This window comes from Archocentrus centrarchus, chromosome 7 (assembly GCF_007364275.1).
Source record: "Archocentrus centrarchus isolate MPI-CPG fArcCen1 chromosome 7, fArcCen1, whole genome shotgun sequence".
Classification (NCBI taxonomy): domain Eukaryota; kingdom Metazoa; phylum Chordata; class Actinopteri; order Cichliformes; family Cichlidae; genus Archocentrus; species Archocentrus centrarchus.
Window position 1 is genome coordinate 25,343,710 of NC_044352.1, and position 17,572 is coordinate 25,361,281.

The window sequence follows — 17,572 nt, forward strand, 5'->3', positions numbered from 1 at the left end:
TTCTTAACGAAAGCAAGAGTAGATAAAAGAAGCTTAATTCGCACTGAGTCTAACGTGATAGCGGTGGGTGTTGTAGCTGTAGTACAAACCCGCCACACCTGTAGTGTGCACTTGTCATTCAAGGTAAGGTCTGCACAAGCAGTGCTGGATGGTAATTGTAGTATTTGGTTTGATTTAGTTGGACAGAGTAGATTTTCTTTGGCATTTTAACTTTCCCTCTGCTGTTCTTGAACAACCCTCCCTTTTGTGGCCTGCGCGGGATCTGGAGTGTGTGAGCCAAAGAGAAAAGCACAGCATTGTTTTTCTTTTCTTTTTTTTAAATAACCATTTACTTATCACGAGTCAGGGAGAGAGAGAGAGACAATTTATCATTTAAACCTAGAGGTAAGGTTAAATTGTAAGCAACTACTGACATCTGGTGGTCAAACAGAAAACTGCGCCATCCATCCACATAAATAACCCAGCCCCCAAAAATCCTACATCTGAGTTATGATTGCATTTAGAACTTAGGTTAAATTGTTAATCTGCTGGAAAAAGGATTAATGTTGGGTCAAATTTTAAAATTCTGTTTCCTGTTTAAGTTCTGAGACTTCTCACCGATTCCTCCGAGCAGCAATCAAGAGCAGACAACTCCTTTCAAATCTTTAATATCAAAATATTCAAATTACGCACAATAACAATCTTAGAAAATTTATGTTATTTGCAAAAACGTTCTCAAAACCATATCGAGGGCCAATAAGATAAATTAGACCAATGTGTGAAATAACCTTAAAATCTTAAATATGGGACAGGGATTAAAAACAATAACATTTCAATCATTCTTTATTTAACCAACACATACAAAAAGTGTTGGCAAAACCATCTCTGAAATGAAAAATGAAGTTTTACATGGCAATGAAATGAATTTGCTCCCTGCATCCAGACATTCTTTCACATTCTAAACTTAAGCTTTGCCAAATAAAAATATTTAAAAAAGGTCAACAGTACTGAAAACACGAGAAACAAGATGACATAAACTCCATACACATTCAAATACCAAGCTGTGATGTCACAATCCAGCCAAGAATTAATGCCGCAAAATAATAATTAAAAAAAAAAAAAAATACACAAAGTAGTCATAGCTTCTCATTTTGTTCACAAATAATAAAAAATACACTGTTCGGATATTAATGATTTTTTATAGTGGTTGTTTAGGTAACGGGATTAATGGCTCGACTACTGAACGTTACCGTACCATTGGTCAGAAAACCCTCTAATATTTTCATGCACTTACATCATTTTTAAATAGACAGCTTTAATACTTTTGTATGTGCTGAAGTTTATGGAACAGGGACAAAAGAAAAGTGTCCAAAAAAAAAAAAGTATTTTTTTTTTAAATCTTTGAAAGCTGATTTCATGTTGCACATTTATTATTTTTCTTTGTACACAAAGAGCAGCCACTTGGCATTTTTACACAAGGAAATGAATGTGCTTATTCCTGCTTCCACTGCAGTCTGCAGGGTTTATGGGTACGTGCTGCAGTAGCCTTTTACTGCAAAAAAGACCCAAGTTAATTTCATCTTCAACTTATTGACTACAGTTTGGAAAAACATACTGTGGGATGGGGTCGGGGTGGGAAGGACTGGAGGTAGTTTAAACTTTATCATTAGTTTGGGTAAATGTAGCAACTCAGTTTGTTTGAAGGAGAATAAAGCTATCAAATGCACATCGGTTCCACCTGTTTAAGCATTTTATCCCTAAAATGGCTCAAAAGAAACAGGAATCCAAATTTAATATCAATTTTTGGGGGTTTTTCTCCTTTTGATGTTTAAATTGTAAATCTACTGCAGAGGCTCTCTAATACCATGCTAAAATATCTCAAAATGCTGGTATCCCTAAAGGCTTTGCGACTGTCGTCTATTGCACATTCCCCTCCGAGAACATTTATGACTGAGCTGAACTGGCGGAGGAGAGATGACAACACACATAAGGAGAAAGCGAAAGAGAGACTTGTGGGAAAAAGCAAAGGTAGCAAAGAAGCTGGTTTATGAGTCATTATAAACACACGACCGTCTGTAACGTTATAAAAGCAGCTGAGAGGGACTGGTGATTAGGTTGAGTTCTTGCCTGCAAGTGCTTCTTCTCCAAATAGCGACAGAAGTTATTCATCTTCACTGGACAAAGGCTTAAAACTTCCTCAACAAACTCCTGCCAAATACAAAATGCCTGGAACGGCTGTTCAGCAGGTCTGATTTTACCAGAAACATACAGGCTTCCTTAGGCTCAAAAAGTGGGGGGTGGGGGTTGGGGCTGAATTCCATATAGTAGGACAGCCAGGCTACAAAGTCCCCTAAAACTGCTCTGAGGTCCATGGTACTGAGGTTTTCCTCATTATAAGCAGTTGGAGTCTAAGCGTGCTCACGACGAGAACTTCAAACGTGTGATGAGTAAGAGAAACAGAATCTGCGATTCCCACAGCAGTCTGAAGTCACCAAAGCTCCACTGTGGTCCTGTCCTCCAGAAAAATCAAACCACCAGCAGCTAAACTTGATCCAGCCAGCAGTTTGACCATATTTAGAAAGTTCAAAAGAAAAAAAATAAATCAAGGTTTAACTGGGAAGATTTATCTCATTTGTCTTTCCCACAGTAGTTCTGCTTTTGATATATTTTGACAAAAGGTAGATCAAGGATAAAATGAGTAGCCAGCATCAGGAACAGACTAGTTTTGAAGGATTCTGGTGTGCAGTGTGTCAAAAACCTGTTTGCTCCACTTCTTTTAAATTTCCTGTTATTTTTGTGTGTCTTCAGTAATCATGAAGGGGTTGGAGCACTGAAAGTAAGAGTGGTGCTGGTTGAAGGAGAACTATAGCTTCATGTTGCTGAAGTCCTTGGATAGACTCTGCAGATAAGCATCATGAATGGCACTGAGGAAGTCTGGGTCATTCTAGAAAAACAGGACATAAAGAAGAAGAAGAAAAAAAAAGAGGGTGCAGATTTCACAACAATTAAATGACATCATTGGATTACAAACACTACATTGCCAAAAGTATTTGCTGGTGGTGATTTGGATCAGGTGGCGGGGGAGGATGCTGGACAGACCTAAATGTACACTGCTTAAAAAAATAAAGGGAACACTTAAAAAACACAATATAACTCCAAGTAAATCAAACTTCTGTGAAATCAAACTGTCCACTTAGGAAGCAACACTGATTGACAATCAATTTCACATGCTGTTGTGCAAATGGAACAGACAACAAGTGGAAAATATTGACAATTAGCAAGACATACTCAATAAAAGAGTGGTTCTGCAGGTGGGGACCACAGACCACTTCTCAGTACCTATGCTTTCTGGCTGATGTTCTGGTCACTTTTGAATGTTGGTGGTGCTTTCACACTCGTGGTAGCATGAGACGGACTCTACAACCCACACAAGTGGCTCAGGTAGTGCAGCTCATCCAGGATGGCACATCAATGCGAGCTGTGGCAAGAAGGTTTGCTGTGTCTGTCAGCGTAGTGTCCAGAGGCTGGAGGTGCTACCAGGAGACAGGCCAGTACACCAGGAGACGTGGAGGAGGCCGTAGGAGGGCAACAACCCAGCAGCAGGACCGCTACCTCCGCCTTTGTGCAAGGAGGAACAGGAGGAGCACTGCCAGAGCCCTGCAAAATGACCTCCAGCAGGCCACAAATGTGCATGTGTCTGCACAAATGGTTAGAAACTAACTCCATGAGGATGGTATGAGGGCCCGACGTCTACAGATGGGGGTTGTGCTCACAGCCCAACACCGTGCAGGATGCTTGGCATTTGCCAGAGAACACCAGGATTGGCAAATTCGCCACTGGTGCCCTGTGCTCTTCACAGACGAAAGCAGGTTCACACTGAGCACATGTGACAGATGTGACAGAGTCTAGAGACGCTGTGGAGGGCGATCTGCTGCCTGCAACATCCTTCAGCATGACCGATTTGGCAGTGGGTCAGTAATGGTGTGGGGTGGCATTTCTTTGGAGGGCCGCACAGCCCTCCATGTGCTCGCCAGAGGTAGCATGACTGCCATTAGGTACCGAGAGGAGATCCTCAGACCCCTTGTGAGACCATATGCTGGTGCGGTTGGCCCTGGGTTCCTCCTAATGCAGGACAATGCTAGACCTCATGTGGCTGGAGTGTGTCAGCAGTTCCTGCAAGATGAAGGCATTGAAGCTATGGACTGGCCCGCCCGTTCCCCAGACCTGAATCCAATTGAGCACATCTGGGACATCATGTCCCGCTCCATCCACCAACGTCACGTTGCACCACAGACTGTCCAGGAGTTGGTGGATGCTTTGGTCCAGGTCTGGGAGGAGATCCCTCAGGAGACCATCCGCCATCTCATCAGGAGCATGTCCAGGCGTTGTAGGGAGGTCATACAGGCACGTGGAGGCCACACACAATACTGAGCCTCATTTTGACTTGTTTTAAGGACATTACATCAAAGTTGGATCAGCCTTCCACTTTAATTTTATGTGTGACTCCAAATCCAGGCATCCATTGGTTAATAAATTTGATTTCCATTGATGATTTTGGTGTGATTTTGTTGTCAGCACGTTCAGTATTCAATGAGAATATTTCATTCATTCAGCTCTAGGATGTGTTATTTGAGTGTTCCCTTTATTTTTTTGAGCAGTGTATTTGTTAAAAGTAGAGATCCATGTGGATGGTTTCTAATTTGTTCCAGGGTTTGTGTTTCATCTGAACAAGCCGCCCAGAGAACAACATTTACAACTGCCCCCTCTCTGGGCAGTGGCTGAAGCAAAAACTTTGGTGTAGGAGGAGTTCGATAAGGTCATGGAGAAGACCTTTAGGATTGCCTCATAGCAATTCTGGCAAACCCTCAGGCAACTCAGGAGGGGAAAGCGGTATTCTACTCATATGGTGTATAGTGCAAGGTGGGGTGCTGCTGACTGCAACTGATGATATTAGTCGGGCAGTGGAAGGAAAACTTAATACCTCCTTAATTCCACTGACAGGCCTTCTGTAGAGGAAACTGTTTAGTGACTTTTTCAGGTGACTTCTGCAAATTTTGTAGATAGCCAGGAAAGCCAAAATCCTCCGCCGACGCTGTGTTTTGTGTACACACAGTACTTGTACCGCATCCCTTCGTATGCTTCAGCATTGCCCAAACTTTGCTTTGTGTTAGCAAGCTAATTAGCATTAACACACACATGACTGAAATTTCTGTAACACCTCTAAATCTGAGGCCATGGTCATCAACCAGAAAAGGATAGCGTGCCCACTAAAGATTAGGGATGAGTTGCTGCCCCAAGTGGAGGGGTTTAAGTATCTTGGGGTCTTGTTCATGACTGCGGGGAGAAGGGAGCGGGACACTGACAGACAGATTGGGGCTGTGGCTGCAGTGATGCAGATGTTGCACCGGTCTACTACGGTGAAGAAAGAGCTGAGCGTAGAAGCAAAGCTGTCGATTTACCAGTTGATATATATATATATCCCCACCCTCGCCTATGGTCAAGAGCTTTGGGTAGTGACTGAAAGAACAAGATCACAGATACAAACAGGGGAAATGAGCTTTCTCTGAAGGGTGCCTGGCCTCTCCCTTAGAGATCGGGTGAGGAGTGCAAACACAAGTTATTTCAGAAGAGCCAGTTGAGGTGATTTGGGCACCTTTTTGTGTGAGGCGTTCTGGGCACGTTCTACTAGGAGAGAGGCCCTGGGCAGACCCAGGACACGCTGGGGAGATATCTCTCTGTTGACCTGGGAACACCTTGGTGTTCCCCGGATAAGCTGGAGGGGGTGGCTAGTCAGAGGGAAATGTGGGCTTCTCTGCTTAGGCTGCTAACCCCACCACCCTGACCCGGATAAGCGGAAGAAAATAAATGGACGGATGGATATTCGCTCATCCACCTTCATGCATATGAACTTGAGTTACATACCATTCTTAATCCACTGGGTTTGATATGATCTTGCTGTGTTCATACTGGAACAGGAGGCCATCCCCAAACTGTTCCCACAAAGTTGGGAGCATGAAATTGTCCAAAATGTCTTGGTATGCTCAGCTCCTTTCACTGGAACTGAGGGGCCAAGCCCAACTCCTAAAAAACAACCCCACACCATAACCCCCCCTCCCAAACTTTACACTTTGCATAATGTGGTCAGACAAGTATCGTTCTCCTGACAACCACTAAACCCAAACTCATCCATCAGATTGCCAGATGGAGAAGTGTGATTCATCACTCCAGAGAACACATCTCCACTCCTCTAGAGTCCAGTGCTGCTGTGCTTTACGTCACTACGTCCGACCCTTTGCACTGTGCTTGGTGATGTAAGGCTTGGATGCAGCGGCTCAGCCATGGAAACCCATTCCATGAAGCTCTCTACGCACTGTTCTTGAGCTAATCTGAAGGCCACATGAAATTTGGAGGTCTGTAGCAACTAGAGGTGGGAAGTAACGAACTACAAATACTTCGTTACTGTACTTAAGTAGATTTTTTAGGTATCTGTACTTTACTTGAGTATTTATTTTTCTGAGTACTTTTTACTTTTACTCCCTAAATTTTTACACAAGTATCGGTACTTTCTACTTCTTACATTTTCAAAACAGACTTGTTACTTTTTAACACGTCAGAGAGAAGTTTTTATTTCCGGTCAGTGCGCCGTCAAACATCAAACGATCTGAGCCTAAACGGAGGAATAATAACATATAAGAGACAATCGTACTGCGTATCCTCCATCACCGGGGCTTATCGGGTACAAAGGGATTAAATACGCAAACCCATATAATTAATGTATCATTTATAGCGCTATAATCAGGGGTTACAGCGGGCCGGACCGAGTCCGTAAGTTGTGCTCGCGGGACATAAACAGCTTAGCTAGCGCTACTGAAGAGGAGCGAGCATGAAGGGAGTAACGTGTGGCAGGTAAATGCAACATTTCTAAATGCTCAACAAATATCAGCAAACACACAAAGTGTGTGCAGTTTGTCACACAGTGTGTCTGCTAGCTAAAAGAAGAGCTGCTGTATTTACAGGGAGAGCAAAGAGAGAGAAGTTCACTCAGAGATGGAGAAAGAGGACAGAAGAGAAAGAAGAGAGGTTAGATTTAAAGGTAAGGACTGCAAAACAAACTGAAGTATGCTGACTTTGTGTAATTCAAAGACTGTATGAAAATACTGCAGTTTAGTGTGTGATAAACAGGTTAGCTTGTTGTACTGTATTTACAGTAAAGCTCTGTGTTGGTGCACAGAGGCTGTGCTCATGGTCAGAGTTACAGGTTACATCAGTGCAGCAGAGATGAGTTTGAATCAAAGCTGCTGATGCTGAGATTCATTCATTGAATCCAACATTTCTACAGCCTGTATGCTGTCAGTGTAGGGGATGAGATCAGCTCAGATAGCTGTGAAATACTGGGTTACATCTTTGTGAATTCAGTTCATCCTCTTACTTTGAGTAAATTTAAAAAATTTTTTAACACAAGTACTTGTACTTCTACTTAAGTACAGAATGTCAGTACTTTTGCCACCTCTGGTAGCAACTGACTCTGTAGAAATTTGGAAACATCTGCGCAATATGCACCTCAGCATCCACTGACCCTGCTCTGTGATTTTACATAGCCTACCACTTTGTGGCTGAGTTGCTGTCATTCCGCATCGCTTCCAATTTGTTATAATACCACGAACAGTTGACTGCGGAAAATTTAGTAGCGAGGAAATTTCATGACTGGACTTGTTGCACAGGTGGCGTCCTATCATGGTACCACCCTGGAATTCACTGAGCTCCTGAGAGCGACCTATTCTTTCACAAATGTTTGTAGAAGCAGTCTGCATGCCTAGGTGCTTGATTTATACACCTGTGGCCATGGAAGTCACTGGAACACCTGAATTCACTGATGTGTATGGGTGAGTAAATACTTTTGGCAATACAGTGAAGGTTTTTTGCAACCAGAGGGGTTGATCCCTGCTGTCCCGTTGCACAATGGCTTCACTTTAAAGAAAAAAGCTACATCCATCTTCTACGAACAGTCTCTAGTCCATATTAATATATATAAGCACACAAGACCATTCACACGCACTGGGCATACACATGCAGCTGTAAACAGGAAGCACACAGTTGGTTATTTAGTTCTAGGAGAGACATCTAGGACTAAGATCCTAACTAGGAACTGAATGTGAGTGTCTGTGTCATAATTTTTAAACATCTATACACTAGAAAGAATTTTACAGGTCCAGCTTCAGTTCCTGTGCATGTGTGGATAAGGCCTTTAAATTTATACATTATATTGTAATACAATGGTAATTATCTCTAGCTTTAACTTTCCTCATCCTATAAAATGCCAGCAGTTTGTTTTTATGTGCTTCGTGCTCTTGGTTTACCTTAATGAGGTGTATCAGAGTCTCCTGAAGCTGTGTTTTACTGCAGGGGGCTGCTATAGGTTCTTTAGGTCCTCCAGAAGCTGAGGTGGTGGGCTCAGAGGGTGCAGGAGGGACCACTGATGCTGCTGTCGGTGTCTTACTGATGGTCTGCTGGAAGGCACTGGGAGACAGCAGCACAGAAAGTTCTGATCCTGGAACAGCAAGACTTGGACTCATGGGGACAGCCTGAGAATTGAAAGTGGAAAACAAGACAAAAAAATGAAACAAGATCAAAAAATGTCCTGGATTACAATTTACCAGAACTATTTAAAAAAAAAAAAAAAAAAAAAAAAGCTGAACTCACAGAAATTGGTTTAATCAGATTGGAAGGCTGAGAGAAAACGTCCATGTCTTTTCCATGCTGGAGAAGGGGTTTCCCCATAGTCTCTTGGAAGCTGTGGGGTGGGACCAATGTGCTTGGCAGAAAGTTAGGTGCGAGGATGGGTTTGTGGATGTCTGAATTTACAGAAGGGGCAGCCGGTTTAAGCGTGCTAAGAATGTCATGACCCAAATAGGACGTTGGAGCAGCTGAAGATGCTACGGTACCAGGGGGAGCAGCACGATGCTCTGAGGCAGCAGGAGGCACCATGAGTGGGGACACTGAGGAGTGCGGCTGGGGGTCTGACCTTTGGATCACCGACTGGAATACAGGACTGGGATGTAGTGCGTACGGAGCAGGGAGGAGGCCGGGGGCTTGGTTCCTCTGGTTGGTCCCAGGCTCTTGGGCTACATGTTGGTGAATGAGGAGAGTGCTTTGTGGAGATGGGGCAGGATATGGTTGTTTGTGGATATAGGCAGCGGAGGGGTCACTGGAAACAGTGGTGCTCTGTGTGGGCATTGTGGGTAGAGATGGATCCTTAGGGAGAGATGAGCCAAAGAGCTCCTCAACCGTGATCTGCTTTACCACGGGATGAGAACTCTGCTGGGTAAAGAAACAATTTCATGATCTCAAACACAGCACTGCTGAAAAGATCAAATGAAAGAAAATTAATGAAAAGCTGCTTTGATAATCTATTAATCAATCAAGTTGTTTAATATGTAAGATTTTGATAGTTGGCTAGAAGGCAGCAGGTTATAAATTACTTAAACTCATCACTTTTTGTGGGGTGAGGTTTACCCCACATCTCACCTATACAATCATCATATACTGACAACACGGTTAAACTAAAGTTTTGTTTCTGTCATCAGTAATTTGACTGTAACCAGCTACAGCTTACTCTCAATATGCTGCTTCTGGTGCCATTTTAACTGTTAGGGACAGTCAAACCTGGCTAAAAATAAAAATTCCTGTCATCATCACTAAGCTTTGTGAACAACAAAGTAAGAAGAAGAGGGTTTGGTTTTCTAACTATTGGGATTTCGATCCAAAGATAAGAGGCTAATGGGATGAAAAGAAGACAATTTCAGTGAAAATGAGTACTCATATGTCCTTAACTACAATCCTTAGACTGTAAACATGAAGATGACAGAGCTCCACTCCTGATGATACATTTCCTAGAAATGCATTAAGAAATTGCATTTGGTATATCCCTGATTCAAAACATGGCAAATTTCCCTTGCCACTGAGTTAACATCGATTGCCAGAAATTGTTCAAATCATCTTAGTCCCTCATGCAAAGCCTGCAGAAAACACAACCAGCACTTGTGGCAGTGACATCGACTGAAGGCATGTATTTGAGTGTCTGTTTGCAACATTATTTGCAGCTTTCTCTGCTGCCAAATGCTAACTATATATGGAGCGACAAGGATAAAAACCTGCCCCTTCTTACTGTCCTCCTCCACATTCTCTGTGTGTAGGAGTGACAAGAATGACAAAGCTTTGAACATATAGTGATACAGATAAACGCAAATTAGAGCTCAAACGATTGCTTTGTATATGTGTGTGTTGTATGTACCTTTTCAGGCTGTGGTGTGCTGTGGGGATGCTCTTTAGTGCTGACAGCTGCTTTTACAATCGGTTCTGTGGACGCATCTGTTTCACCTGCCTGGGCCTGCTTTTCTCACACAAACACACAAAAAAAATATTAATTATATTAAACCGTTCTCTTTACCTGCTTAAACTGACACTGCCACACCTGAAATAAACCCAGGTTGTGTACCACTGTAATAACTGATTTGCATGTTCATGCAACTTTGTTTCAGTTGGAAAAACATAATTTATTGCTCAAATTCTGGCAAACAAATACATCTCGTACAGTATGTGATCATATTTATGTAAGGAAGTTGTAAGGAAGTTATGCATGCTGTGTTTGCCTCCTCACTCTTTGGTATTCTTCCTTGGCTTTGCTGAGCAGTTCCAGGATATCGATGCTCCGGGGTTCTGCCACTCCATTGGCTCTCCCTGGCTCTGCCCTCTCTGGTGACTTTCTCTGGGCATGGTCTGCTTCTTGTTTCACAATCCTGGGAGAGATTTAAGCATCACATATAATCTGCACACTTAAGTGTTGTTTGTTTAGTCAGTTAATATTTACTGAAACTGAACTGATCATGAGATCAGGAGATGGAGCTTTTTCTTTTTTTTTTTTTTTAACTGAAATTACACAAATAAGACATCATAAACAGTTCAGTCTTTGGATTTTTAGCTCAACAGTAAGTAAGGCCAAATATCAACTTGATAATTCTAGTCTTTATACATTATATTTTTGCTTCACAAGAGCACCATGTTTGCAGACATCAACTTCCTAAGTGGACCAATCAAAGATGTCATGTTCTGCCTTGCCTCGATGCAACAGCACATTTGCCCCATGATTATGGTTTCTTTTGATAATCATTATAAACCTGTTTGCACTCTGGGTCATCCCTAGGGCTGATGGGCTGAAGGGGGAGAGTAGCTGGCTCTTGTCCATCAGCACCAGCCTTTGTTGTTTTTTATTTATTATTTGAACTGGGAGTTACCAGCAAGCCTGTTTTTATGCTGTACAGTGATCCCTCACCTATCATGGGGTTCTCTGGAACATAACCCCCGCAATAGGTGAAAATCCGTGAAGTAGCTGCATTATATTTATTTTATTATTTATATATATTTTAAGTCTTTATAAACCCTTCCCACACTCCTATAAACCTTTCCCTCTCTCGTACTACAAGTTGAATGTTGAAGATGATGAATTGTGTAGCATTACAGCTCTTCTGAAGGAAAGCTGGACAAGCCCCACTAACCCTGACTTCACAATCCAAGATGATGCAGTGTGCGTAAACAGTAGTAAAACTTTAGAATGTGGTCAACTTGGGGATTGACGTAGTTCCCGTCTCTGACAGCTGGCTTCTGAGGTAAAAGTAATGCAGCATTAGTCTTACTTTTAAGGAGAAGCCTGAATCTGACAGCCCACTGCATGGTTGTTTCATGGCCTGGTTTGCTGTTAATGGGGCTCCTATATTTCTGTTTGATTTCATTTATTTTTATTACTATTACAAACTCTTTGAACTGTTGCAACTTTGTGGCATCTTATTTGCTGGATTCTTGGTAGTTTAACGTAGGAGTGTAAACCAAACCTGACAAGTGGGCAATGTTTTTTTTTTTTTGTATTTTTGGCCACAGCAGCTTTTATCGGTAGTGGAGAGAGACAGGAAATGGGGGGGGGAAGTTATAGGGGAAGACACGCGGGCAAACTGGTGATGGGCCAGGACTTGAACCCGCGCCGCCCACACCGCAACGCGGCATATGTATGTGGTCGCCGGCTTCACCACTAAGCCACCCAGGCGCCAGGGAACGTTTTTAAAAAAAACAAAAAAAACAGATTACAGTAAAGCCATGTGCAATTTCATCAATAAAAAAAAAAAAAAAAAGTCTGGTTACTTACTTGACCATGAGCTGAGCGATACGTTGACAATCCTTCTTGTCATAAAACCAAATACTGTAGATACCCACTGTTAAAAACACAGACACAAATAATGTATTTTATAACACTGGTAATAGAAGCATCATTACTGTAGACCAGTGATTCCCAAGTGTGGGCCTTGTATTGAAGTTTGCGTCCCAGTGGCAAGTGGGTTGGCATTAAAGCTGCCAGTTTGGCATTAAAGCTGCCAGTTTGGCATTAGCACTTTACATATGACTGGGTAACATTAGCAATTTATAGCCAACATCCTGTGCTGTTTATGTTTTTTGAATAAAATCTTCAAAGAACTACATTACTTTCTCTTGTATTTTGGTTAGAGCAAAGATTTAAGATTGGGTGGGCCAACCTCCAAGCACCTTCATAACATAGCCAAGACAACTGTATGGTTTTACAGTTTTTATTAATCATTTAGTCTTCGGTTTTGTGATACAGTAATCAAGCCATCAAAGATAACACTGAAGACAGCAGTGAATGTGCAGGCCTGCTGCACACGACTGCACATGACTGGACCTTTGGATCTATGATAATGTGACAGTTTTACAAAAACAGTCAAACACAAAAAAGGAAAAGTTCACCAGTGGAAAGCACGCTGTCACGGTGAACACTGCACTCACCAACACCAAAAGGAAAACAAGCAAACGACACATTAGTAGTTTTCTGCTTAAAAAAAAAAAAAAGAATATATATGAAACTGCTTGTGTGTTATTTGTCTGTCTGTGTGATGAAAGACTGCCATAGTCAAGGTCCCTCAAAAGGCTGCGGTAACCTAGCAACCCAAGTGCTTGTGTCCCTGGAGCATCTCCTGCTACCGACGGGAACATGAAGTGTTGTAAACAGGTGTATGCACAAGTCCAAGTACACAACTCAGCAACAGACTTCTCAAACTTTGAGTACATGTATCAGCCTCGAGATGTGATTTTAAACACACTGGAGCAAAATTATCATCTCTCTGAAGAATCCATACTCCCTGTGTTGGAGTCTTTGCTCTTCAAAACATCCATCTTTCACCAAATCAGCCTTCATTCTTTTTCAGCGAAGGGAGGAGTCTCATCTTCTACATCCTGGTCTCACTTTTTTTTCTGTCACAAACCTGGACTCTCCACGGAGCACAATCACAAACACCAAAACAGACTTTCAGACGGAGGCAAATGAATGTCTGAGAACAGCCAAAAACTCCTCAGCCAGTAACTTATTTTACTGAAAAGAACAAATGGACCAAAGAAGAATCAACTGAGAAACTGCACCAGCAGTGCAAACCTTTATATGGACCAAAACCCAGGAGAGAGTATTATCTGAGACGGATTACTCTGACCTGTCTTCCAGTGACCGTCAGCTGACAGTCGAGTTGTCTTCAACACATACCGAGGAATACCGTCGACAACTGTTTTACTCAACTATAAATTTTATCTGCCTGCAACTCAACACACTTTGAGGAATTACGATGAAAACAGCAGCACTTGGACTCTTGTGAAGCACCTGGAAAAGTTGTTCTGGCCCAGATACCAACAAGAAATTACATGATGTCTTCCATACCAGGCAGGCTGATAGGCAAACCCAGTCCTAAAGGGGAGCAGTCCACTCTGACACTGAGCCTAGCCATGTTATTTTTTCTCATAAGCAAACAAATGGGAAAACAATCCAACTCCTTGTTCATTGCCTTAATGAAACTTCTGTTCAGACTTCTGATAGATTATCTTGGTGGCAGCACTGTCAGCTACTTTCTGAGGATTTGAGGATTTTTGGTCTCTTCATTTGATCTTACTCCCTGCTGAACTCTCTTCAAAAGACTAAACAACGTCACTGGATTAAACCATCAGGAAAAACTAGTAGAAATCTAGCTCACCAATTAGTCCCCCAAAGTCTTTGTTTGTTAGGCCCAATGCAGAATGAAAACTGTGGCCAGACCAAGCTGAATATTGTGTGGTCTGACAGGCCAGTCTGAGGCCATGAGTGACAAAAGGTTCTTCATTAATTCTCCAAGATGCAAGAAGGACTTCAAACAAAAGGGAGAAGAGTTGTTCCAGAGAACACTGAGGAGGTGTTTTTCCAACATTTTCAGAGGTAATAATATGTTCTGGCATGATTGTGTTTGAGTAGGGAAAGTAAATAAAACCAATACAATACTTTAAAAATGTGCAGAAATTCTGCAAATACAACATTTTTCCTCTTTTCAAAGTTCTGAAATAAAAATTGTGAGTGCAGTAACATTTGCAGAAAGGTAAAAATGTTATCTGTTTGCTGTATGGGTAAATATATATTTTTTGCCCAAACCACTGCCGCTTCTAGGTTACAGCTGGTCCTTTCAAAGATATATTAAATTCGTCTCTTTGACATAATTGTCTGCGATACAGCAGCATTTTATGGGAGAAACATTGTACTAAAATATGCAGCTGAGAAGTGATGCCTGATATTCTGGGCTGGTAGAGGTTTTTTTTAAAAAAAAAAAAAAAAAAAACAAAAAACAAAAAAAAACTTTTTTGCTGCCTTGAACTTCGAGAAGCTGTGAAGTACTGCAGCACATCTGATTTCAGTCCAAGCCTACACAAAAATATAAGTCTCTCCGGTGCATGACATCTACTGTTTCAGTGGATCGGTACTTCAAAATACTCACAGTTGCCATTTCTGTAGAGCAAGAAGGGATCCTGCAGCTGAAACTCAAGGTCTTTATTGATTGGTTCCACAAGGTTCTCTGTACTCAGCCGATTCATGATGGTGAAACCATGGTGAGGGGAAGCAGACCTTTCAGGGACAAAAGCATCAAACACCACCTCACTGATGTAACATTATATTACCATGTGGACTAGATTTAATAAACCATTAATTATTTTTGATGACAAACTACTAACACATTATTTTAATTGAATTACTTTGAGATATAACAAAATGTACCGAAAGGTACACTGTGCAAGTCTTGAGCCACCACTCAATTCTTTACATTTTGCTAAGAAAATAGGAGCACTGATTTATTTTATTTATATATATATATTAGGGGTGGGACTTTAACGCGTTAATTTCGATTAATTAATTACGGGGAAATTAACGCGTTAAAATTTTTAACGCATTTTAATCGCACTTTGCACCGTGGAACGTTTCTCAGTGCGCGAGTTCCCGGCATACAGATTATATCGACGCACAATGTCCAAATTAGGGGCTGCATCCTGCGAAGGACCCGGCCCACGTCTTTCGCAGCCCACAAAGGCCGGAAGTGAGCGTCTAGCCTTCATATCAGCGTCACCTCTGCGTAGCTCATGTCGCCTAGCAACCGTGAGTGCGAAGCACAGCTGTGTAAAAACAGCTGGTTAAACGGAGAACGAACTTTTTCTCCTTTTTGTGGTTTAATATATATATATATATATATATATATATATATATATATATATATATATATATATATATATATATTCTAATGAGCTTGAAAGTCAATATTTGGTATGACCACCTTTATTTTGCAACACAGTCTGAACTCTGTCAGGCAGCGTTCTTGTCATTTCTTTAAGCAGTCTTCAGGAATAGTTCTCCAGGCTTCTTGAGGGACATTCAAAGCTCTTCTTTGGATGTTTCTGCCTTTTGTTCTGTTCTCTGTGCAGATGATCCCACACTGCTTCAATAGTGTTGAGGTCCAGGCTCTGGGGAGGGCAATGCATGACTGATAGTGTTCCACTGTGTGCTTTTCTATCCAGGCATGCTTTAAGTGCACTGGCAGTATGTTTGGGATCATTGTAATGCTAGAAAAGTAAGGTGTTGCCAATCAGATGCTTTCCAGGTGGTACTGCATGATTTTTTTCCCTGTTTCTTAAGACTATGACTTTCAGATTCTGTATATCTGCTGTAGACAATTTTTAAAGCCTGTCACTTCTTTTTTCCTCCACTTGTTCAGTTTCCTCAAGTATTTTAAGGACACCACACCGCTCAAGACCTTTGCACAGCACTGTAACTATAACCCATTAAATGTCCCCTTAAGCTCTAGGCTATTTTTAAAACATATTTATTTTTTACATTTCCACTTTGGAAAACAGACAAAGGCAAAATGAACAACCTTGGGCTCTATGAATAAGAAACAAGGGAGAATTCAGGCTCCTTTATCTTTACCACTAGTTCAGAATGACACTTGATAAATACCAGCAAATACTGACAGACTTACTTCTATCAAATAAAAACAGTAATAGACTAAATAATGATATAACAAAATGATATAACACTAATCTTACTGAACCTGTTTTAATAATTTTCCATTGCCACACTAACAAATCTGATGCAAAGGAATGAAGCACAAACAAACAATTGAGGCATCCACTCTAGACATAGTACTCGGTGGCCTCTTCAGTGATTGTGCCATGGTATCCTTTTAACAGCATGACTGTTTCATAAACTTAGCACAAAAGTTTATGAAACAATCACACGCATGTTTGTTTACAAAGACTGCGGCCCGCACATGTGCGCAGAACACGTCAAATGACAGCTCGGTTTAACGTGACGCCCTCACCGCGTTACATTACTATAAAGTCTCACGTGCTTACCTTGCATAAACAAACAGGGTGCCCTCGATTTCCGTCTTCTCCTGAAAACACAAGTGACGCTCTGAGTCAGAAACAAACACGCTGAACGTAACATGCGAAGGATGCTGTTGGCCTAACTAGCCAACTACAGTTAGCTCTTGAAACACAGCGCTAATTATTATTATATTATAGAAAAAGTCAGAATATAACATTCACAATATTAGTGCCAAAACACAACGTCTGTGAATGTGAGCATTATTTGGATCAAGTTCACTTCAAGAAATATCTCTACATTTCTCTACACTTTGATGTTTATACAGAGCTAGCATGCTAAGTCAAATACTTAGCTAGCTTTGGCGGCTTTCCGCAAAAAAAAAGAAAAAGAAAAAGAGCCGGTTACGTACAAACTTACCCACTCATTCGTCTTGGAGTTAAAGTTATAGAGAGCCACCTGGCCGGTCACATCGAGCAGTTTGTTGATGTACGGGTCTTGCCTCTGTAGAGCAGCTAAGCTCATCATATGACCAGCATTTACCGTTTCCATCTTGGATATGATTGTTGCTCCCGCACGGACGGATTTGTGCAGACGCGTTTAACTTCCGCTGTCCTCGGAAACCAAGGCTCTTAAAAAAAATGTCCGAGCTCCGAGTTTTGTTCCTCAGATTAATCCGAACTGTAATTTTGGTCAATCGCATTTAGCTAGGGTATTGCTTAAATACAAAATGTTAATCGAAGAAATCTCTTCTGAGCTCAATAGTAGCCAGTGTCCTTTTCAAAATCGATCATATAATAAAATACTATTAATATAAAACTAATGCACTGCCACACGCACAATAGTCAATCAAAGGTGGATCTAAAACCATGT

The 17,572-nt window shown here is 41.6% G+C and overlaps 1 protein-coding gene across 2 annotated transcripts; it reads right to left on the reverse strand.

The window, feature by feature from the left end:
• Positions 1 to 683: 683 nt before the first annotated feature.
• On the reverse strand, positions 684 to 17,288 carry dcp1a (decapping mRNA 1A). 2 transcript variants are annotated; one of them, XM_030734685.1, is made up of 9 exons: positions 17,120 to 17,288; positions 16,729 to 16,769; positions 14,823 to 14,950; positions 12,173 to 12,239; positions 10,637 to 10,775; positions 10,271 to 10,369; positions 8,680 to 9,294; positions 8,337 to 8,561; positions 684 to 2,923 (listed from the first exon to the last, which is right to left on the reverse strand). In XM_030734685.1, the coding sequence occupies exons 1-9, from the start codon at positions 17,249 to 17,251 to the stop codon at positions 2,843 to 2,845; spliced, it is 1,527 nt and encodes a 508-aa protein (XP_030590545.1). In that variant the 5' UTR covers positions 17,252 to 17,288; the 3' UTR covers positions 684 to 2,842. The 2 variants fall into 2 exon arrangements, with proteins under 2 accessions (XP_030590545.1, XP_030590544.1); XM_030734684.1 differs by having other exon boundaries at positions 8,680 to 9,297.
• Positions 17,289 to 17,572: the final 284 nt, after the last annotated feature.